General features: G+C 47.2%; 1 protein-coding gene and 1 long non-coding RNA gene across 3 annotated transcripts in view; one reads left to right on the top strand and one right to left on the bottom strand.

The window, feature by feature from the left end:
• Positions 1–23,663, bottom strand: part of LOC146859397 (uncharacterized) — a 237,005-nt gene that overhangs the window by 91,288 nt on the left and 122,054 nt on the right. The gene's annotated exons all lie outside the window — the stretch shown is intronic.
• The window catches only part of PRKAG3 (protein kinase AMP-activated non-catalytic subunit gamma 3), a 389,089-nt gene that overhangs the window by 299,989 nt on the left and 65,437 nt on the right, over positions 1–23,663 (top strand). For both annotated transcript variants that reach the window (XM_085650087.1, XM_085650086.1), the window contains exon 12: positions 16,202–16,328. In XM_085650087.1, the coding sequence (XP_085506213.1) occupies positions 16,202–16,328 (127 nt within the window). The remainder of the gene's footprint in view (positions 1–16,201; positions 16,329–23,663) is intronic.

The following is a 23,663-nucleotide window of genomic DNA, read 5'->3' as shown; positions in this document are numbered from 1 at the left end:
AAAGGATGCTAACATGCAATTTTGCATGTTAGCACCCTGTTGTTGATAGGGCGATATTTTTATCTCCGCTTCTTTGGCTTTTAAAGCCAATAAAGCAGAGATAAAGGGGCATATCAACAACAACCGGCGATAATTATCGCTCAGCGCTCTTAGCGTGAGGATAATTATCGCCGGCTAGCGTGAATTTTTATCGCTGAGATACCGTGCTATTAGCAACGCTTATCTCAATAGCGATAAAAATCTACACGCTAACAGGCTAACGTGAGATTATCGCTGGAAACCCAGCGATAATCACACGTTAACTTGTTGATAGGGACAGGCAAACTTAGCCATGATATCCTCCTTCCATAGGATATCATGGCTAAGTCTGAAAATTAGCAGACGTAAAAAAGCAGCGTTAACCGCGGTTAGCGCTGCTTTTTTTGTCTCTAACAGGGTTAGCTACATTCTTGATAATAGGAGAAATGTCGCTTAGCGACATTTCTCCTATTATTTTACTCTGGAACGCCCACTTTGCATCTCATTAGAGATGCAAGGGGAAGCGTAGAGTAAAAGGGTGCTAACATGCAAATTTGCGTGTTAGCACCCTGTTGTTGATAGGGCGCTTGTTTTATCTCTGCTTTTTTGGCTTTTAAAGCCAAAAAAGCAGAGATAAAGCCCTTGTTGATATGCCCCTAAGTCCTTGTTAATATGCCCCCACACCTCTTGAACGTGTTGAAGAAACAGAAAACAGCCTCGCAGCCTCTTGGGGTGAGACGGAATGGCTATTGGTACTTACATGGGACTTGTCAAACCCCGCTCAGGGGGCCCACGGGGCCAACAGGGGCTCCCAGGATCCTATTGTGGCATCTGAGGTTATCTGCCCCTGGTGTGCTGGGGTACAGGTGATACACTTTCACTGTCCATCACACTCCATCTCGGGCTTTACCACACCAGAGGTGCCCAACATGGACCCCACTGGCTCCATTCATCGCACTCACTCACACACTCCTTTTAACACTATGTATCATTTACATGCCGTACGGATGGGCGCAACACTACATTCTGGGCCTACACATAACAGCAGAACTATGGCCAGTGGGGCGATTAGACCACAGTCCTAATAACGCAGATAAAAAGGTCTGGTCACACTACTGGTCTCTCTAAAACACAATACATTATCAATACTGCTTTATGCGCTATATCCAAGACAGGGGTAATAGTCCAGTGCCCATGATGAGGGCATGTAGATTGTGCCCCTCCAGCACCGGACAGATCCAGGACGTCACATACTTAGGGACAATCTTAGACCTCTGCACAAATACTTAGCAGCCCTTAATTTGTGCCCGTGTTTGTCGGTGCTCTGAAGTTATTCTTTAATAGCAGCTCTTATAACAGTCCACCACTTGGTGGCGCTAGATGTGTATCTTTTAACAGGGCACATTAGCAACAGTGTGTAACATCTCAATACATTAAAAAACGTAAATAGCAGGTTGCCCAGGCCAGTCTCACGGCTTTGGGCTAGACAAACTCACCTAAATTGTGACAACTGTTGGAGTGTGATGGTTCGTAGTTATCGGTGGCTCTGGAGTTTGGCAGTGTTGTCTGGGGCTGTGAGTGGTGAAATCCGCAGTGATCTTCCATGAAATACCTTGAGCCCTAGCACTTATTTATTTATATATATGTTTACAAATGAAACACTGGTGTAATACCACATGGCTGTGAAGAGATCATGGTGTGGTTTTACGACCTCACCGTGTAATACACTCGCCACCCCCGTAGGACCCTTAGGTTTTATTTTTTAAACCCTATAGCTCAACCCTGGGTAGCTGTGACTCTGATCAGCAAAGCTTACACAAAGGAATAAGTCTAAAGCATTTAAACCACACCAAAACAGCTGAAGAAGCAAGAACTGAAACACTAAAGAAATCTGACACCAGTGTATGAAAATCAACCTTATTTTTATGTATTTTTAGACACCACAGTTAAAAAGATTCATCAGCGGGGTCCAGATATATAGATTTTATAGGGTACTGTAAATATGAGCTTTTTTTACTCAACTGCAAACAATTTTTGGCAATTTCAACATATTTGACACTTAGAAACCTTTTGAACAAAAACTTTGGCTAGTTGTGTTGTGTTTGGTTAGAGCACTTGAGGCGAACAACTCTGACAGCGAGCCAGTCAGACGGACCAATAAGGCCCTCAGAAACAGCTACCTCTGCAGGTGAAGCAGTTTTCAGTCAGTTCCAGGAGCTTTTATCCTTTGCTGTAGGTTCCTATGGAAATGGTCCTGATACAAGTAATACAGGATACTGAAGATGCTAAAGGATGCTGTGGATGAGACGTGGTTGATGGGGGTCTTCCTGAACTACACCTTGTTCCACAAAGGAATCAATGTCACTTGAAGTCTTTTCGGTACTGGTAGAAGTTAAGTCACCTTTTGACTACCAGTCACTCTGTATCGCAGTCACAGCCAAATCTGATGACTTCCTTGGGTCCAGCGGGCTTGGGTGCAACTTTGAGCGTTGGGTCCTGGTCTCCAGTGCTGCATGGTGGAAGTTGGCAGAGGTGTGAAGATTTGGGGCTACTAACTTGCCCCTGCAGGCTTCTTCAACTATTGGGGCCCTGTTCTGTGAACAGGAGGTCAGCCAACTGACCCTTAGAGTCTCTTGCTTCGGCTGGGCTCCAGAGACAACTTCCCCAGGAACAGGACAAAGCAGACACAGTCCCTTATCCTTTGCTCGCCACCAGGTGCAGTGGGTGCAGTTCATTCCAGCGCAGCCTTTCTTTGCCAGGTCCTTGGTGCAGCAGGGCAATCCTTCTTCGATCCTTCTTCCAGTCCAATCAAGATCTGAGTTTGGGTGCCATGAGTGCCCTTTTATGCTCAGAATATGCCCTCAGGGTAGGATGTGATTGGTAGCCAATGGGTTACCAGGTTTCCTCCTTCCCAATGACCACTTCCTGTGAAGTGTGGCATCTGGCTATCCCAAGATGCACCATTCTGCTGAGTTCCGACATGGTATAATCCCTCTCTTGGCATCCAGAGCTCCCTTGCCCGAACCAGAGGTGTGGCTACCAAGGGAGGTAAACGCACCTGAAAAATCAGTTTAGCAACTGGTTTCCCCTTCCCTGTCCCTAGTGCCAGCCTGTCTGCATAAACAATAGAGCAGCCCCCAATCTTAAGTGTTACCCATTTGCTCTTTAAAGGTGGCTTCTCCTTTGAAGCTCGCCTTTTCGGTCAACACCTGTATGGCTTCCTGCAGGAGGGAGGTACGCCTCTCTCCAGTGCAGGCTTCTATTGTCTCCTTTGCTGGGAGTTATTAGCACGTCTCCCTAGGAGGGCAGAAAGCTGTCTCTGGGACTGGCTCCTTGTGCAACTGTTAAGGGCACAGGAGACTAAAAGCAACAAAGGGCGACTTTGTAAAAGTTGCACACTGCACACGCTACAATAATTCCGACTTTAGAATCAAGTCAGGCTTAATGTAATGAAGTGTTTGATACCTTAGAGTATAAACTTTGGTCGCACAGTTCAGGCGTTAGCACAAACGAGGGGTCAGCTTGTACCCCTGTACTCACCTATGGGGCGACCAAGTCTCTCCACAGTAAAAATGACAATGTCGCATATTTACTGCCAGAAAATGTGAAATACATATTCTGCCCATGAAATATGCTGCACCCTGCCGTACAGCTCATAAGGCCTAGCATACGGGTGACGTACGCATATTGCAGGGGAAGGTTTGACTGTGCCATTGCTTTCATTTGCAAAGTCGGGCCAGCACTTTAAACTGCTCTTCCTGTCTGTACTGACGGACTAGTAGGCTTCTTTTATTTGTATCACACCCAGGGTGGCACAACCAGTGCTGCAATCCCTGGGGTGGCCTTTTAACTTACATTCCCTGGGCACCATATACTGGGGACTTATAGGTAAGTTAGCTTATGCCAATGGGGTATAAACCTATTCAATATACATGGTTTAGGGTCAGGACACTGGCAATTAGGTCTGGCTAGCAGGTTCAGTGCACACATTTAGTTGAAAAACCAAAAGCACCAGTCGAAAAACTTGGGGGCGACCATACAAAAAAGGGCATTTCCTTACACAGGCCCAAAATAAAAGTTGGCAGTCAGAAACTCAGAGCAGGGAACACGCCCACATACCTGTAGGGGAGCACTAAAGAGTGGCTTTTAGCTTGGCAGGTTGTACCATCCTGGATAGAACTCATGAGGTAGAGTCCATTGGACCTTCAATCATAAAGACAGAAGCATATGGTATCCAAGAGAGTTTGAGGGGTACACGGAGAAATGGGTTTAGTTGAAGGGCGTTGATATTTAATTTGAAGAAGCCATTGGCTAGTTGATTTTAAGAGTGAGTTGCTTTTTGGCTGGGTGAAGGGGAGGCATTGCATTCATTAACTGGAATGGAGCTGGCGGGAGAAGTCTCAGGATTAATGGAGGAGCTAGCCAGGAGATTGGTAGTGGGGAGGGGATGTGTCCTGGGTAGCTAAGGGGACGAGGTGAGGAATCTGTTGAGGAAGGATAGGGAGTAGCTTTCATGTCCTTTAGTCAAGGCTTTAAGAGGGGTGGTCCTACCCGGTGTCATACCCCATACCCTAATATATGTCATTAACTTTACAGATAAAAACTCTGATTGCTTTCTCAACAATAACTATAAAAACCACTATGGTAATCCATGTCAGCAAAGCACTCCCTGATTACATTTCACATGTTTCACATGCATGTCCTAAAAGTATTTGCTTTTTCGAGATGCCATATATCTGAAGTTTTTTCCCATGCAACAAATGACTTTTGCACAGTGCATACTGTGAACTCAGTAGCCTGTAGTGGTCTGGATGAACTCATAAATGAAAACAATGAAATAAAAAACGAATTTAGGAACACAAAGGGCCTCATTTATGAAAAGTGACGCATCGCTGCGAGAAAACAGCGATGCGTCCCTTTTCATTGCGCCATCCTTGCGACACCAATGATGCATCATATTTACAGTATGACGCATCATGTCACAGGGAGTTACAGATACGTCAGCATTTCTGACGTATTAGTAAGCGCAAAAATGACGCATTGCTGGAGTGTGTCACAAAAGTAACCCAACTCCAGCAATGGCTCATTACACATGGGCAAGTCCCATGTGAAATGTGCCTGCGCCAGTCTTACACCTGCCATGAGGCTGGCCTAAGATATTGACCCATTTGCGTCCTAGAAGTGGCGCTGTGAAATCTGATAGATTTCACTGCATCACTCCTACGACCCTTTCTTGCATCGGAACGCCCCCCCACCCTGCATACATTATACCTGGCGCAGGTGTAATGTGGCACAGGGGTTTACAAAGTGACGCATCTACCTAGATGCGTCACTTTATAAATATGGAGCAACAAGGCTCATTTTTTACACCGCTGGTGCATCACAAAAAGTGGTACAGTGGCGCAGGTTGTTTTATGCATGCTATTGCAGGGTTACGAAGGGTGCCTTATTCATAAGTGTATAGAAATGCTCTTTAGAATTTGTGTGTGTACATATGCATACATATTTTCCCACCACCCATCAGCACAGGAAGTGACATCACTGGATCTCCCATCATCCACATGCACAGGAACTGGCATCACTGAATTTCACGTCAACCATCTGGTCGTTAGTAGAGCTATCCTCTGGTTACCCTAAGTCTTAGTGCAAATTTCAGGAAACTAATAGCAGAGCATAGAGTTAATGGGTCACTGGCCCTCTGTAAAAAAATCAGTGCATCTTTAGCACGAGTAAACCTAGACTTTTTTTTTAAATTTCCTTTAAAAATCTACGTCTTGGAAGTGCATACCAAGGGCATAGAAGTACAAAATGAAGGGTGTCCTGCGGAGACTCATTGTCGCAGCCGCAGGCACCCTTCTGCTCAATTGAATGACTAAAACCAGCTGGTTCAGCTAATAAGAATGGTAAAAAATTGAGCCTAAAACGTGACATTAAAAACCTTTCTTGGGCATTATACACAACACAAAGGTAAGGTTCAATCCCATCATTGGTTTCAAGTCTGCTGTAAGTGATCACTGAGGGTTTAACCCCTTCCGCTGTGGATCTGGCAAGAGATCTTTGGTCCCAAAAGTTTCTCTTAAGGGTCTGCTTGTCCTGTGGGGTGATCCTTAACGGGTTTAAGTACAAATCATTACGACCCATGCTATCCAGACTGGATTTCACATAATTTAACCATGGGAGGTTTAGACTTTTATCCCTCCCTAGGCAATCTGTTAGAATCTGTCTACTTAGTGCGGCTTCCGGATTGCACCAAATTTTTAGCCACGCCAGAATTGGTCTAAATTTGATCAGATCCTCTAGATAGGGTCGTCCTAGTTCTCTATGTGCAATAAAAACAGGTGTGCAATTGGGGACTTTTAGGATTGAGCGGAAAATTTAGTTTTCTTCCCTTTGCAGTGGGTCAAGATTTATGAAACCCCATACTTCTGAACCATACATGACTTTGGGGCAGCACATAGAGCCATACAGGTTCATTGATTGTTCCGGGGACCAACGCCCGACTCTCCTCCCGTAACCTGCTATTGCCCCAGTTGATGCCGCCAATTTGCCGCACCTTTCCTGTACCAATGGGGCAAATTTCAGGGACTCATCAAACAGCACGTCTAGGTATGAAAAGGATTGCGCCCTGTCTAGCGTGTGGTTCCCAATTTTATAAGTGAAGCTGGTCTGTGGTTTGTGACCTGCTGTCATCACATAAGATTTTTTAAAATTGACAGACAGGTCAAGCGCACCCATAAATTCGACAAACCCGTCAATTAAAATCTGCAGGCTTTTGGGGGTGCGCGCTAAAAGAACCGCGTCATCTGCATACAGCAACACCGGGATATTGCGTGTTCCTGCCCTTGGACAATCTGTTTTTAAATTAATTAGAAACTGTTCTAAACTGTTTATATATATAGAGAATAAAAAAGGGGCCAGTATGCAGCCCTGCCTGACACCACTAGTACATTTAAAAGAATCAGTCAACCCCCCTTCCATGTTATACCGCACTCTGGCGGAGGTCTCTCTATGCGATTCCCTCAGAGTGCAAATTATACCTGGGTCAACCCCTAGATGACTCAACATTGCCCAGAGCTTGTTCCTATTTACGTGGTCAAATGCCGCAGCCAAGTCCATAAATCCCAAGTATATGGCTTCTTTACTGGTTTTTGTGTATTTGGCGACCAGCATATACAGGTTCAGGCATTGGTCACTAGTGGACCTGCCCGACCGAAAGCCATACTGAACATCCAAGATAATATTATTATCCTCGGCCCAATCAATCAGTCGGTTCAGAATGACTCTTCCTAAAATTTTAGCTGGGACATCTATCAAGGAAATTGGGCGGTAACATTGGGGGTTATCTCTGTTACCCTTTTAAAAAATGGGTACTATAATGGCCGACGACCAGGACCTGGGCAAGCCCACCACAATAGCAGCATTTATTACTCTGGTTAAAATGGGGGCCCATAATTCCACGTTACTCAAAAACAGGTCCGGGGGGGTCCCATCAGGACCCGGGGCTTTATTTTTGGTTAATCCCTCTATGCCCAGAGCTATTTCTTCCAGAGTGAACTCTAGGGACTGTCCCTGCATGACTACCCTCCTCTCCTCTGTACTATCCACCTCCCCATGGTTATACAGGCCCTCAAAGTGCACTATCCACTGTTCCGGTAGAATGTTTGTGGCAGCCGAGGGTGAAGTTTTATCTTGAAAACAAGGGGTATTTATTATTTTCCAGAATTCCGTTATATCCCTTTTTTCAGAGGCCTCCCTCAAGGCCGCCCATGCTTTCCCCTGCAACACCGATTTCCTTCTTTTAAGTTCCTTCTTATAATTTAATCTGCACATGTGAACTTTTGATAGGTCCCTAGGTTTACTGCTGAGGGCTTTTTTTAGTTCCCTCAGGGCTCGTGTGCAGTCCCCATCAAACCATCTCGGGAGATTTGAGTTGGTCTTTACTGGGGCCTTAGTCCGCAACAATCCATCCACCAGTTTGGTTAATTGGCCAAAAGCGTGAGTTAAACAGGCCCCCTCAACTGAAAGGTCTCAACATTTATCGATACATGATTTACCTTTATCCATTAAGGACCGGTAAAATCTTTCGCCATCTATTTTCGCCCACCTGAGTCTTCTTCCTTGGTCCGTTATTCTCTCAGCAATGTCCTCAACTGGGGTCAACTTTCGTTTAGGCAGATAAAGGAACTCCATAACCAGGGGGTTATGGTCGCTAAAGGGACTCCACTCAATTCCCACTGTAATAATACGATGCTTTAAGCATCTGGGGACAAAGATGTAATCAATATAGGAAGAGCACCCTCTGCCTTTAAAGGTGGGTGGTAGAGTGCCATCTTGCCCCAGTGGAATTAAGTCGATCGTGTGCTCCAGATCATGAGAGAAAAGGAGCTTTCCTAGTTCTGCACCATTCAGTGAGTGGCTAAAGTGAGGGTCTTTTTTCACTGGGCAATTTGACCAATTAACGTTAATAGGGAACAGTAGGGGGCATAAATGACAATTCAGATCACCCACTACTATTGTCAGTGGGGTCGCAGCGCCATTAACGGGTGCCAGCTCTTGACTCAATCTATGATCTAGTTCACCCAAAGTGGGGCTGTCGTTGCCTGAGGGGCCAGTATTGTACACATTAAACAGCAGTAGCCTTGACCCTTTATTCCTGAGCCTTAAAGCTTGGATATTCCAAGCGAACCAATCCAGTGGGCGGAGTCAAATTTGACTCCCAAATTCTTTGCAGGATTGACTGGCGCCCGGGGAGGTTCTAGTTCTGATGGCCAGATAAAAGGAAGATCGTAGGATTTATTTATACCCAATTTTAATATCTTGGTTTTGTCTGTGTTAGTCAGAGAACATTTCTATTCATCCAGTGTCTAGATGCAAGTAAGCAGAGGCAGATGTCTGAGGGGTCTGAGCTGTCCTTGTGAAGGTCAACTACAATTTGGGTGTCATCGGCATACGTTTGGACACTCCGCCCATCTGGAGTACTTCATGTCTTTGTAGAGGGCGCACATGTACATTGAACAGTATAGGAAACAGGCGTAAACCTCTGGTACTCCCTGCATGACAATGGTGCTTTCAGAAATGAACAGCTCCATTTTGGCACATCGTTTCCTCTTTGTCAGGAGGCCTTGTATCCAGACGTGGGCTTTACCAGGACTGCTGACACCAGTATCTTGGATTAGGTGGGGGGGGGTGGTTTAAAAGTATGTCATGAACCACTTTGTCAAAGGCCCCAGTAGAACCGGTGCAGCAATGTGTTCTTTGTCATGGCTTCTTAGCAAATATACCCTGGTGTGTACAATTGCTAATTCTGTACTCTGGGTAAGTCTCAAACCAGTTTTGAAGTCAGATAGTAGAATATTTGCTTCTGAGGAAGTTTGTCAACTGGGAAGCGACCAATGATTCTGTGTTTGTGACCAGAAATGGAAGGAAATAAATGGGTTTATAATTAGCAGGGTGGCAGGAGTCTGTTCCCTTTTTTCCAGGATGGGGGTTATGATCGCGTGTTTTAAGGGGTCTGGATACGTTCCTATCTGCAGGAAGCCATTTGTTCATTGTGATATGTCTTCTACCAGTACAGTGCTCAGTGAATTAGTGAGCTGTGGGGTATTGTATGGAAAAAGAAGATTAATCATTAAGTCGGTCACCATCACCACCCACCACTGGTTTTGTAAATATACAGTCCCTTCATGTGGAAGTGCATCAGAATATCCCCAGACGAAGGCTATTGAGCTGAAATGCATTGGGATTATCCTACATGGGATTACACTATGTAAAACATCATGCTAAATGTATCCTGGGAATTGAAGTCTAACAGAATGGAACATAATGGATTGCGAAACAACAAATTCAATAAAACATATTGTTCTTCAAAAAATGGCAAAACGTCTGCGTTTAAAACATACGTTTACAGGAGAAACCTCCATTAAAAGGACTTTTCACCAGTGCCCGGGGGACATACCCCACGTTCATGGGGATGCACTATTACTGTGGGGTATTGTACCATAGATTGAGACTGGTGGACATCATTGAGAGACAATTAGTCCTGTGTTGGAGAAAGTAGGGCAAAGAACCTGAGAGTGGGACTGCTAAGGCGATTGTTTGATGATTGTTGGGGTGTTCTGTGGTGGAGTGATGTGGAGGGAGATTTGAGATTCTCACTGATGCATCCGATGTCTATTATATTTCCTGTGAAATATTTACAGAGATTGTGACACAGTCCCTGTGTCAGTGCATCTTGAGAAGAAGAAGCAGTTCCATGTAGATTTTGAATAGCACTTTGTTTAATTGGTTGCTGTTTTAAGCCCATATTTACAGTTATTTGTTTGTCTGAATTCATTTATTTTTTGTAGTTGTACTTATGGATTTTGTAGAGCTGTTTATCTGATTGCAAGTTGGATTATTGCCCTATTGACTCAAGTGAGAGTCCTTTTTTTCCATCAAGAACAGTTTATTTGTGAATCAAGGTATATGGTGATTTTTCATTTGTGCGATAACATCTCATCTATGTAACATATTCTACTTACTGTGGTTCTCTAGAGTAGTATTTGTTTCAAGACCTTTGTTAGATTTTTTTTAATGGAAACTGCAAGTTCCATAATCCAACTCGTTGTTTCATTTCAAATTTTTTAGTTGAGAAGAAGCTGAAAGAAGAAGGTAATTAACATTCAAATTTGTATAGATCCAATTCCAAATGTGGGACCGCATTGAATATAACTCACCCTTAGGGAACCGATGAGCACTGCCAACAGCATCCAAGACTTATCTCTCTGATCATTTTTAATGTATTTTGGCCCCGCGGTCGAAGGATAAGCGAGGGTCTTGGGGAGCAGCAGGATGCACATTTTGGGGATTCCTTGAAGTGACCACGCCCACTGATAATTAAGCATATTTAATGTTCTGCTTGACCCTTTTCTGCCCATCTTCGCAGTCTTCTGAATTAAGACAAGCTTCTGGTACTTCTTCAGCCCATAGATGATCATTGCTTCTAGTGTGAAATATACAGGAACTGTTTCTATCTGTCTCTGGAGTTATGGGTCTGATGTGGCTAGCCATCAAGGGTGCAATATTGGCCTTGGTTTCAGTCTCAGAGTGCCAGGTTGCCCACAGGAAATAGGTTGCAGATGGTTGAGATTGGTCACTGGTGCCACTCACTGTATTTACTCAGGAATTGAGTTCTACCAGGTGGCAGGTTGTAGTAGGGTCAGGAGCTGCACTGAAGATCAGTACACAAGGTGTGCACTCTTGTATGATGGAGAAGATTTGGTTATTTTGTTCCCCAAGTCGAAACGTGTAAAATGTATTTGCAGATAAAAATAACTGTGTTTATAGAAGAAATTCCTCTCACTTGCAAGTTTATCACTCTTGAGATCTGTGTAGGGCCTGTCTTGGTGAAAACAGGCATTTCTTTCCTTTGAAAATCTCTGTTTGGCGGGCAGACTGACAGAGAATTTACACAAAAACCTCCAAGGATCCTTTCAAAGCTTTGAGAATGATGATCGCCTCATCGGTAAACTTCCTGCTGGGATTTAGGAAGGCCAATACCCCTTCATTCCTGCCCTGTGTATGCGTCTTTTCAGCCGCCACGTCCAGGCGTGTCTCTCCACCCTGAGTTATCGTCAGCAGTTCCATCACATACCTCACATGGTCCTCTTCAAACCTTCACCATGGACAGGACATTTCGACCAGATCACTGTGATGATCCCGAATGCTACTACCATGTAAACCACTCGCCACTCCCTCTTCAACACGAAAACATGACCACTGTCAGTGTGTGTCTTACCATTGCTTCTTTTGTTCCAGGAGGAACCCCCCTTACTCACTGACGCACGCATCTTCTGCCACAGCTCACACATTGTCCCGCCACCCAATCAAAAGATGTTAAGAAGGTTTCCTTGATACAACCTTAGTCCCAGCTCCGGCATCAAATATCTCTCCAGGACCCCGTTCTCATTGGTGTCCTTCTCCGGGGTGGATTTGATCTATAATTCCTGAACCATTGCATGAGGAATGATGTTGTATCTGAGGCAGTCGTATCTTTCCTCAAGGTGATTGGACTGGACTGAACAGTAGACGTTCACCCACTACCACCTAGTTTTCAGAGGTGGTCGCAAGATGGCTTTTTTCAGCTTTGCAAGCCCCTTAAATAGATAAGTATGGGTCATGGTAAGGATTTCTGCATTAGATATGCATCTAGAGCTCCACAAGATACTGGGCATCTCTTGGTAAATGTAGCGCTCGTTTATTGGGAATAAGACTTACATAGCTTGTCTGCAATAAATGCACTTTCCAGGTACTCTCTTTTGAGTTCCATCTGGAAGACTAAGGTGGTGGCACACTTCTGGGTGACCATCAAAGCATTGAGGTGCACCTCCTGCCCCTCCAACTCAGAGTCTGTCTTGGATCTAAACAGGGAGGCCTTGCACTTAAACACACACTCTGCTCTGTTTGTGCTCCTTGTGTTTTTTTTTGCAGAGATGTGGAGCTAACCCAAGCCCTCCTGAATGGTGATTTTATATGAAGACTCAACATCCTTAAATACTGTTCACCTGAATGTGGCATCAGATCAGCGTTCCTTGTGTGTCCCTTTTTTGAGTTCTGATCTTTACTTCTCCATGTGACTCAATGGTGTGACCCAGGACAGAGCACGCCCATCTCTGCCAACACTGCCACTGCTTCTAAATAGCGTAAGGTCCACTGCTAAGCACTGAGTAAATCACAGACTGCTGATACATCCTTGTGTTAGGGATCTTGGAACATTACAAACAGCCTGCAATGATAAATACATGATAAATAAATAGTTGAGTTAATCTGTCCCGGCTTTTTCTATGGTACTCTCTGAAAACATTAGGAGCTGCCACTCCAATATTTTGTGAATCAGAGGACCGTCTTTCCAGGTTCCCGTCACATTAACCTTCTTTCTCTGACATTTAAGATTCACTAGTTGTTAATGGCTATTTATGATCCATGAGTTAGTATCTAAAAGCTGATCTTCATTCAATCCTTCAAAGCATTTCTTGTCCACAAATCTCAGGTGCACACTGCTCTTCACAACACAGATGTCCTGTGTTCCTTCTCCAGATATTCACCGAAAGATCTGTTTCACTAGAAGGGGATCAAGAGACCTGGTTCTGTTGGAGACCAAGGCAAGGGAGAGGAATCACCATGAACACTATGTAAAATGACACAAAAATATAAAATGATTAGAGGTGTTGAGAAAGTCACACTGTACACAAGAAAATACAGTCCAAGTCCCACTGGAGGTTAGGACCATGTCACGCAGGTCTTTGCAGCATTGGTCCCTGCGGGCCAAATCCATGCCAGAGTTTTCTGCTGATCTTCAACTACGTAAATAATCATGTTTAGATTTCTTAGTTTTTAGCTGTAAAATGATCTCATGCAGATCTTGAAAATGTGCATGGCACATGCCCTTCTGGGTCAATGTGTGATAGAACAATTGTAAACAACATTAACATTTGGTCTATTTTAACTATTCAATTCTAGATCATTGTGTTGAGAAACAAAGAGGAATATTATTGAAGTTTTCACACAGCGCCCGCACGGCAGCAAAGCACCGTATTGCGTTGCGCTGCAGGAAAGGGAAAGGGCAGGAATGCAGCATACGAACGGAGGCACCCTTGCGGCATGGTGTCAGGGACCTTGCGTTGCAGTGGATTGTTTTTGTGCAGAAACCTTGCAGACATCATACCTGTGCTTTTTTTTTTTTCAAAGAGTGTCCACAAACACCGCCGGTTGCAGCAGCGCAGAGCTATGGGGGCCGGGCGATTCTTTTAAAGGCCATTCACTTGTTGATGAGGCTTTGGTGTATTTCACCTCTTCTTAGCGCCCCTGCATCTCCCCTCTGATTGAGTGGAGATGCAGGGGCGCTAAGAAGAGGTGAAATACACCAAAGCCTCATTAACAAGTGAATGGCCTTTTAAAGACCCGTGAAGTACTTGGGTGCAGCTGTGTGTGTGCCCGGGAAGCCGTCTCAGCCCGGGGTGACACACGCGGTGTGAGGTGACAGACAGTGACGAGGACAGCAGGGTGTGAGAGCAGCGGGTGAGGTGACGGAGGGCAGCAGGGAGAGAGAGCAGCGGGTGAGGTGACAGAGGGAGACAGACAGAGGGAGCCAGATGGGGACAGAGAGAGGGAGATGGAGGGAGGGAGACAGAGGGATGGAGACAGAGACAGACGGAGGGAGACAGTGAGAGGGGGACAGACAGAGAGAGGGAGACAGAGAGAGGGAGGGAGACAGAGGGAGGGAGGGAGAGGTAGGGAGACAGGGAGGGAGACAGAGAGAGAGGGAGAAAGAGAGAGGGAGACCGAGAGAGAGGGAGGGAGACAGAGGGAGGGAGACAGAGGGAGGGAGACAGAGGGAGGGAGACAGGGAGGGAGGGAGACAGGGAGAGAGGGAGACAGGGAGAGAGGGATACAGGGGGAGAGGGAGACAGAGAGAGAGGGAGGGAGACAGAGGGAGGGAAACAGAGGGAGGGAGACAGAGAGAGGGAGACTGACAGGGGGAGGGAGACAGAGGGAGGGAGACAGAGAGAGAGGGAGACAGAGAGAGGGAGACCGAGGGAGACAGCCAGACAGAGGGAGGGAGACAGAGGGAGGGAGACAGAGGGAGGGAGACAGAGAGAGGGACACAGAGGGAGGGAAACAGAGGGAGGGAGACAGAGGGAGGGAAACAGAGAGAGGGAGACAGAGGGAGGGAGACAGAGAGAGGGAGGGAGACTGAGGGAGGGAGACAGAGGGAGGGAGACAGAGGGAGGAGGGCGACAGACAGAGGGAGGGAGACAGATAGAGGGAGACGGAGGGAGACAGACCGAGGGAGACAGAGACAGACCGAGGGAGACAGAGACAGACAGAGGGAGGGAGATAGAGGGGGAGACAGAGGGAGAGAGAGGGGGAGACAGAGAGAGGAAGGGAGAGAGAGAGGGAGGGAGACAGCGGGGGAGACAAGCAGAGTGAGTGAGACAGAGGGAGACAGAAAGAGAGGGAGGGAGAGAGAGTGATAGAGAGAGGGAGGGAGACGGAGAGAGAGGGAGGGAGATAAAGAGGGAGGAGGGCGACAGACAGAGGGAGACAGAGGGAGAGAGACAGAGGGAGAGAGAGGGAGGGAGACAGAGAGAGGGAGACAGACAGAGACAGACAGAGAGAGGGAGATAGAGGGAGGGAGACAGGGTGAGAGGGAGAGAGAGGGGGAGACAGAGAGGGGGAGGGAGACAGAGAGAGAGAGGGAGACAGAGAGAGAGAGGGAGACAGAGAGAGGGAGGGAGGTAGGGAGACAGAGAGAGGGAGACAAGCAGAGTGAGTGAGACAGAGGGAGACAGAGGTAGACAGAGAGAGAGGGAGGGAGAGAGGGAGAGAGGGAGAGAGAGAGAGTGATAGAGGGAGGGAGACGGAGAGATAGAGAGAGGGAGAGAGGGAGGGAGAGATAGAGAGAGGGAGGAGGGCGACAGAGAGGGAGGGAGACAGAGGGAGAGAGACAGAGGGAGAGGGAGGGAGACAGAGAGAGGGAGACAGACAGTGGGAGGGAGACAGACAGCGGGAGACAGAGGGAGGAGGGTGGGAGACAGAGGGAGGGAGACAGAGGGAGGGAGACAGAGGTAGGGAGGGAGACAGAGGGAGAGAGAGGGAGGGAGACAGAGAGAGAGAGAGGGAGACAGAGAGAGAGAGGGAGACAGAGAGAGAGAGGGAGACAGACAGAGAGGGAGGAAGACAAGCAGAGTGAGTGAGATAGAGGGAGACAGAGAGAGGGAGAGAGAGAGTGATAGAGAGAGGGAGGGAGATGGAGAGAGAGAGGGAGGGAGAGATAGAGAGAGGGAGAGATAGAGAGAGGGAGGGAGACAGAGCGAGAGAGAGAGAGCATAGTTTTTTTGCTCTAGCCCCGCCCCCCTCCCCCACTGTCCCCGCCCCCACCGGTGCGGCCATAAACCACATTGTAAATTTAGCCCCCGAGAGAATGTTTGTGAGTACCCATGCTTTAGAGCATATAGAACAACTTGAACTTTACGTGTATGTTCCACCTTTAGCTCCACGTGTTCAGATATCTCATGAATAACCCTTGGGTCTGTGATTGAACAGACAACGACCTTCACAAGGAAAGTGTGTGGTGGGTGACGAGTGAGAGATTTTAGCAGTCCATGGCAGATCCCTGATTGCTCTCTTATTGCCTTCTCCTCAGCCTCTTTGATGCAGTGTATTCGTTAATTAAGAACAAGATCCACCGTCTGCCGGTGCTGGACCCAGCCTCGGGCAACATCCTCCACATCCTGACGCACAAGCGCTTGCTCAAGTTCCTCCATCTCTTCGTGAGTATCCATAGAAGGGGGAGGAACTTGGGGAGGAGTTTTGGGAGGAGCTGGGATGCCGCCTGAGGAGGGGGTCAGGGAATGTGGGGTTCAGGCAAGGGGAGAGTAAAGAGGTGGGTACTGAATTTGCACCTTACTCAAACACCTGTGCTTGGGTTTCACATTGTCTTGGCTGTGGTTATGGTTATTTGTTTGTTAAGCGCTCAATCACAAGTTTCTTGATGATGACTGACTACAAGATAAAATATTGACTGGCGAAGTTAGCAAATTTGTTTGCCGGGTAGGATTTAGTGCCTAATTTAAAGATTGAATGATATCTTCAAGCACCCCAAATAAACTAACATTGAGTACGTGGCATCAACCGTCTTTATTTCCACAAAAGTCTCGCAAGTTTGCCCTTGCCAACATATGTTTCGTCTCACACAGCAGATGTCGCAGCAGGCTTCTTCAGGGCTATAAAAATAAATGTACAAGATTTGAAGGAGGATTTACTCAGTAAGGTACTGTAAGAACATCATCACCTGGGCCATGGTGATGGTGTTCTTACGATACCTTAGTGAGTACATCCTCCCTCAAATCTTATACATTTACATTTATAGCCCTGGAGAAGTTTGCTGCAACATCTGCAGCATGAAATGAAATATGTGGTGACCAGCGCAAACTTTGGAGACTTTTGTGGAAATAAAGGCTGATGCTCAGGGAGATCATTTTTAGGTCTCGCCTAGCGTTGCTGCGCACATGCGCAGATCGCTTGGCGAGATTTATTGTCAAGGAGGACTTTGAGAGAAGGGCTTGAAGCCCCGCCCCTTATTTCCATTGGCTTGTGTCACCGTTTATGGTAAACGGTGGACTGCCATTGCAAATAAGCTTTCTTTGTTGCCTCCTTTTCACTTTTTTGTCCGGCCCACCCGGACTGGCTCGTCTTCTTTCCTTCTGTCGTGAAGGTATTTCTTATCTTTGTGGGAACCATATGTTTTCACTCAGCCCCGTAAACACAGGGCTGGATGAAAACAGATGGCGAGCACTTGTTTTAATGCAGATTTTTATAGCGCGAACTCTACCTGAAGGTATTGGAGCGCTTTACATGAGCTCCGGTTACGTTACACAAGGGCACATTCAGGCACGGGGAGATTGTGATCGGCAGGCATGGCTGCTCGGGAGGAGCGCTTGAGGCAGGCTGGCACGGTGTTTTTTGTTTTTTTAATGCATATTTCTATAGCGCGAACGGTACCTGAAAGTATTGGAGTGCTTTACATGAGCTCCGATTACATTACACAAGGGCACATTCAGGCACGGGGAGATTATGTGATCAGCAGGCAGGGCTGCTCGGGAGGAGCGCTTGAGGCAGGCTGGCACTGTGTTTTTTTTAATGAAAATTTCTATAGAGCAAACTCTACCTGAAGGTATTGGAGCGCTTTACATGTGCTCCGGTTACGTTACACAAGGGCACATTCAGGCACAGGGAGATTATGTGATCGGCAGGCAGGGCTGCTCTGGAGGAGCGCTTGAGACAGGCGGGCACGTTTTTTTTTTAATGCAGATTTGTATATCGCGAACTCTACCTAAAGGTATTGGCGCGCTTTACATGAGCTCTGGTTACGTTACACAAGGGCACATTCAGGCACGGGGAGATTATGTGATCGGCAGGCAGGGCTGCTCGGGAGGAGTGCTTGAGGCAGGCTGGCATGGTGTTTTTTTTATGCAGATTTCTATAGCATGAACTCTACCTGAAGGTATTGGAGCGCTTTACATGAGCTCCGGTTACGTTACACAAGGGCACATTCAGGCACGGGGAGATTATGTGATCGGCAGGTAGAGCTGCTCGGGAGGAGCGCTTGAGGCAGGCTGGCACAGTGTTTTTTTTTAATGCAGATTTCTATAGCGCGAACTCTACCTGAAGGTATTGGCGCGCTTTACATGAGCTCCGGTTACGTTACACAAGGGCACATTCAGGCATGGGGAGATTATGTGATCGGCAGGCAGGGCTGCTCGGGAGGAGCGCTTGAGGCAGGCTGGCATGGTGTTTTTTTTATGCAGATATCTATAGCGCGAACTCTACCTGAAGGTATTGGAGCGCTTTACATGAGCTCCGGTTATGTTCCACAAGGGCACATTCAGGCACAGGGAGACTATGTGATCGGCAGGCAGGGCTGCTCGGGAGGAGCGCTTGAGGCAGACTGGCACGGTGTTTTTTTTCTAATGCAGATTTCTATAGTGCAAACTCTACCTGAAGGTATTGGAGCGCTTTACATGAGCTCCGTGCCTAAAGGGCACATTTAGGCACGGGAGATTATATGATCCTCAGGCAGGGCTGCTCGGGAGGAGCGCTTGAGGCAGGCTGGCACGGTGCTTTTTTTAATGCAGATTTCTATTGCACGAACTCTACCTGACGGTATTGGAGCGCTTTACATGAGCTCTGGTTACGTTACACAAGGGCACATTCATGCATGGGGAGATTATATGATCGGCAGGCAGGGCTGCTCGGGAGGAGCGGTTGAGGCAGGCTGGCACAGTGTTTTATTTTTATGTATGGCGCCGCCCCTAACTCCTTTGGAGACCTCATCTCCAGACCTTCTACGTGACAGTGGAATCCCCTCTAATTCTTAGACGTGAACACCATGGGACTTACCTCAATTTGGGACCTTCATGCCACAGCTTTAGATCATCAGCGCGGAACTTAGCCTCCCCAAGTTGATGCACTTAAACTTTTTTTATTCATTGCTTCTCTTTTTGACCTCATTGTTCAGTCTCACGTTTCTGACTTATATTTGAAAACTAAGTTGTATGTCCCGTATATCGTGTAGAATCTGCGTTCAGGACCTGGACACTGTAACCGTGACCAATAGGAACAAGCATTAAAAATGCAATAGGTCTCGCCTTTCATTTAGTTAAAGCCATTTGCTTTGCTATACAATACCATTAGCAAAGCAAATGGCTTTAACTTAATCAAAGGCGAGACCTATTGCATTTTCAATGCTTGTTATTTTGGACTTGTTACAGCAGGGGAAGACTAGGTGTCTCTTCCTACTTGAGCACCGGAAATTTGAAAGCATCTTTCGATATAGGAAATTGGATCTGTTTCATTACTGTAGTGGTTGCGCTTTTATTCCCAGCCACGAACTTCACTAATTTAAAGATTGGCCTGAGGCCTGCCGTTCATCAGGATTGCAGAGGACATTAAACCCGCTACCCTTACAGACTACTGTTCACAATATCTAGGGATCACTATTGCCTTCAGAGGAACCGCCATTATATCTCTGCAAGTGTGGTCCCCTGCTCTTATCTTTCAGGAGACCGGGCACCAAACATTTTTGTTTTTCAATAACAAACTCTTAAAATGGAATATTATCATTGAAAAACAAAAATAAAGAATGACTCCCACACTCAGGTAGTTTTCCACCCTTGGATGAATGTCAGTTTTCTTGTTTTTTTGTTTGACACTAACAGGTTTCTCTTGTTGGTGACAAACAAAAATAGATCAGACCGTCTGCTCTAAATAAGTTGGGCGGTGTGATGGCCTGTGTGCTCCCTTAAAATTCACTTCTAGAGACTCCACTGGAGCTGAGCCTTTTGGATCAGTTTAAGAGCAATTCTCCATATTCACTTGCTCAAGGCCCCTCACCTCCTCATATCAATGAGAAGATGTGAGAAGCTGTCTTGGTATATGGTGTACACGTATGTAAGTGGGTACCCTGCACCAATCCAGACAACCCTTATGGTGAGTTTAGTGGTCTTAGACAACCTTAGAAAGCTCTCTAAGTGGTAGCTGTGGAGAGCAGCCTTCAGGCTTAGTCTTGAAGGAGTGTAAAGCAGCTTCATTCACCAGAACATAATTTTATAAGTATAGATTAAGTGAAAAAGAAGCACATAGTGTGCTTATGAAAAAAAATCACTAACATATACAGATATCTCCCAGCCTGAGATATACACAAGACACACAATACTATAGAAACAGGTAAGCAGCACGACATACACAGTGGTCCCCGGGGAGGAGGGGGGGGGAGGACCAAACCATGTACAAAAATAGTGGTATGTAAACCATGACTCAAGTCAATACTATACCCAGAATACGTAGAAGTGCCGGGGACCCAAGGAACCACGCAAGGTAATTAACCAGGACCCCCACGGAGGCCGTGTGCAAAGTGGGAACACAACCGCGAGATCAATGCAAGTCAATGGGTAAGTCGAGGTTGCAATTTTAAAGAAGGACCCTTCCCAGTGGACCCTGAAGAAACCCCGTGGAAGGCAGAAGGTTGGAGCGCCACCCCACCTGTGGACACCCTCTGAACCAGGATACCTACACCAGGGAAGCCGGGTGCATAGGAGTGAAGTGGCGTCGGAAACAGCCGTCAAACTCAATGGAGGACTTCAGGAAGATGCTGCTGCTGGAGAAGGTGAAAGTGTCCGATGGAACCCAAAGGTGGATTCAAGTCGAGAAGTACCTGCAAGCAGAGAGGATAGAGTCTAAGCCACTTGGAAGTGACCAGGAGGCCCAAAAGACGAATGCCCACCGAAGTCGAGTGTTGCAGGAGAGCTGTTGGTGACTTTGAAACTGCAGCTGTGCGGACCAGGCAACACTGTGGAAGACCAGGGGCCGTGCACAAGCAGTCCCACATCGGATGTCGAGAGTTGAGGGGTTGGTGTCCGTCGGAAGCACCAACAACCCTTGGCAACTGGAACCAATGTGTAAAGTGAAGAAGGTACAGTGTCGGGACCAGCAATGTCCAGGTGACTCACCAGAAGCAGGGGAGTCAGGGCAGGCCTGAGCAATCAGGGGAGCCCATAGAAATAAAAAGAGACCCTCAGGCGTACCCACAGGCCGGAGGCACTTGGGTCACAAGAAGACCTCGAGCAGCTCACCAAAGACCCACGCAAGGTAATTAACCAAGAGCCCAACGGAGGCCGTGTGCAGAGTGGGAACACAACCGCGGGATCAATGCAAGTCAATGGGTACGTCGAGGTTGCAATTTTAAAGAAGAAGGACCCTTCCCAGTGGACCCTGAAGAAACCCCGTGGAAGGTAGAAGGTTGGAGAACCACCCCACCTGTGGACACCCTCTGAACCAGGATACCTTCACCAGGGAAGCCGGGTGCATAGGTGTGAAGTGGCGTCGGAAACTGCCATCGAACTCAGTGAAGGACTTCAGGAAGATGCCGCTGCTGGAGAAGGTGAACGTGTCCGATGGAACCCAAAGGTGGATTCAAGTCGAGAAGTACCTGCAAGCAGAGGGGACAGAGTCTAAGCCACTTGGAAGTGACCAGGAGGCCCGGAAGACGAATGCCCACCGAAGTCGAGTGTTGCAGGAGAGCTGTTGGTGACCTTGAAACTGCAGCTGTGCGGACCAGGCAACGCTGTGGAAGACCAGGAGCTGTGCATAAGCTGTCCCACATCGGATGTCGAGAGTTGAGGGGTTGGTGTCCGTCGGAAGCACCAACAAGCCTTGGCAACTGGAACCAATGTGGAAAGTGAAGAAGGTACAGTTTCGGGACCAGCAATGTCCAGGTGACTCACCAGAAGCAGGGAAGTCAGGGCCGGCCTGAGCAATCATAGAAATAAAAATAGACCCTCAGGAGGACCCACAGGCCGGAGGCACTTGGGTCACAAGAAGACCTCGAGCAGCTCACCAAAGATGCAGGCCCACGATGCAAGTGATGCGGTGAGGACGAAGATCTTGGTCACAGGAGATACTTGAGTTGGAGCCTACTTGAAGCCTAAGACCTCGGTGGAAGGAAGCCAACAAGCCTTTGCAACTGCAAGTCGATGCGGTGCACAGGGGTTTGGTTCCTGCGGCCCTGACGAGGGATACTGGCCTCAAACTTGGTGAAGGGGAGGGCTCGTGGGATGTGAAGAACCACCACCTGTGTTGCTGAGCCTTTCAAAGTCCGTGGGAGCCGAGGATCAGCAGACTGGTCAAATTACTTGTGGTGCCTACAGATGCAGGGAAGTGACTCCTTCACTTCAAGGGAGATTCCTTCACTACATAAAAGACACGTCATCATGCATGTTATGAACCTTGAAGAGCATGAGTTTTGCATCAAATTCACGTTGCATGTCCTGTCATGAAGTAGTGAATAATATATTGACTTGTATTGATAAATTTGTCAATCTGTTTTTTCCTTGCAGGTTATGTTTTTTGAGTTACAGGTACCACACTTGCTTTGGGTGCTGTAAGGGTGGTCAATTGTATACTTTACCTTAGACCATCACCACTTAAGTGTAGGTAGTTTTTCTGGTCCTGATGAATTGCCGTCTAATTGACTCCAAGGCAAGAAACATGTCGACCATTTGACAGACGCTACATACCAGTATCCTTGTAATTGGTTATAGCGTTGGTTTGTCTCATTATTTTTAATTAGGGTTGGGGCCACGTTCATTAAAAAATTTTCTGAGTGGACCACCTCCCCTATTTTAGATTCTTCACACACACATCATTATCACCTACACCAATTTTTAGGGCCCTCACTTGCACTTCACCAATCGGCTTCTGGAAAAAAGATCTCCGTCAGGAAGGACCCAATTCGAGTGCCGATCGGGGATTGCAGCGCCGCCCCGATAAGGAGCAGACCCGATGATGAAGCATGACACCTAGCTGGCTGGGTGTGTGAGGGTCTTATTCCAACAAGGAGAAGTTCCTTCTCCCCTCTCATACTCTAGGATTCACTAGAGTTCACTCTGCATACACATAGCCTGCCTGCGTATTAGGAACTGCATACTTTCTTTGTTAGATTCCTTCAGGTGTCTTGGATGCCCACAGGTCTTGGAAGGTTCCTGTATGATGCACAGGCATGGACGTCGCAGCAGACTAGCAGGGCGACGAGATCTGGAGCAGCCTTGATGCCCAGATCGAAGTCCAGAGTGCCCAGACAGTTGAAGAAGAAGTGGTGTCTTGAAATGAATCCTGTCCAACGATGAATCTAGGGCCCCACCCTCCGGTAAGCCCTTAAGTACCCTAAGGAAAGGGCTGTGACAATTGATGCTTCCTTTCCAGGGGAGGGGTCGGACAGTGGGGAGGATACTCCCATGTCCTTTGTACAGTTTTGTGCCAGAGCGGGAGCCAACGGCTCCCGGAGCTGGTTTGAACTGGACTATGCAAGGAGGGCTCCAAATGTGCCCTTCAAGCAGGCTGAGTGGCGCTGGCAAGCACTCCCACCCGACCTGAATACACTAAACCCTATCTGGGAGGTGGTCACACCTTCCTGTGACAGGATAACTATTGTTCTGCCTTCCCCTGCTCGAGCTTGGCTCTGGTCGGCAGCAGCCATGTTGTGCTGTCAGGGTCTAAATGACTGGTACCCGGAGCACTGAGGGCTTCCCGGAGAAGTTTTACAGTGACCT

This window comes from Triturus cristatus, chromosome 3_2 (genome assembly GCF_964204655.1).
Source record: "Triturus cristatus chromosome 3_2, aTriCri1.1, whole genome shotgun sequence".
Classification (NCBI taxonomy): domain Eukaryota; kingdom Metazoa; phylum Chordata; class Amphibia; order Caudata; family Salamandridae; genus Triturus; species Triturus cristatus.
Note: the sequence above shows the minus strand (reverse complement) of the source record. Positions and strands in the feature narration are given on the sequence as shown.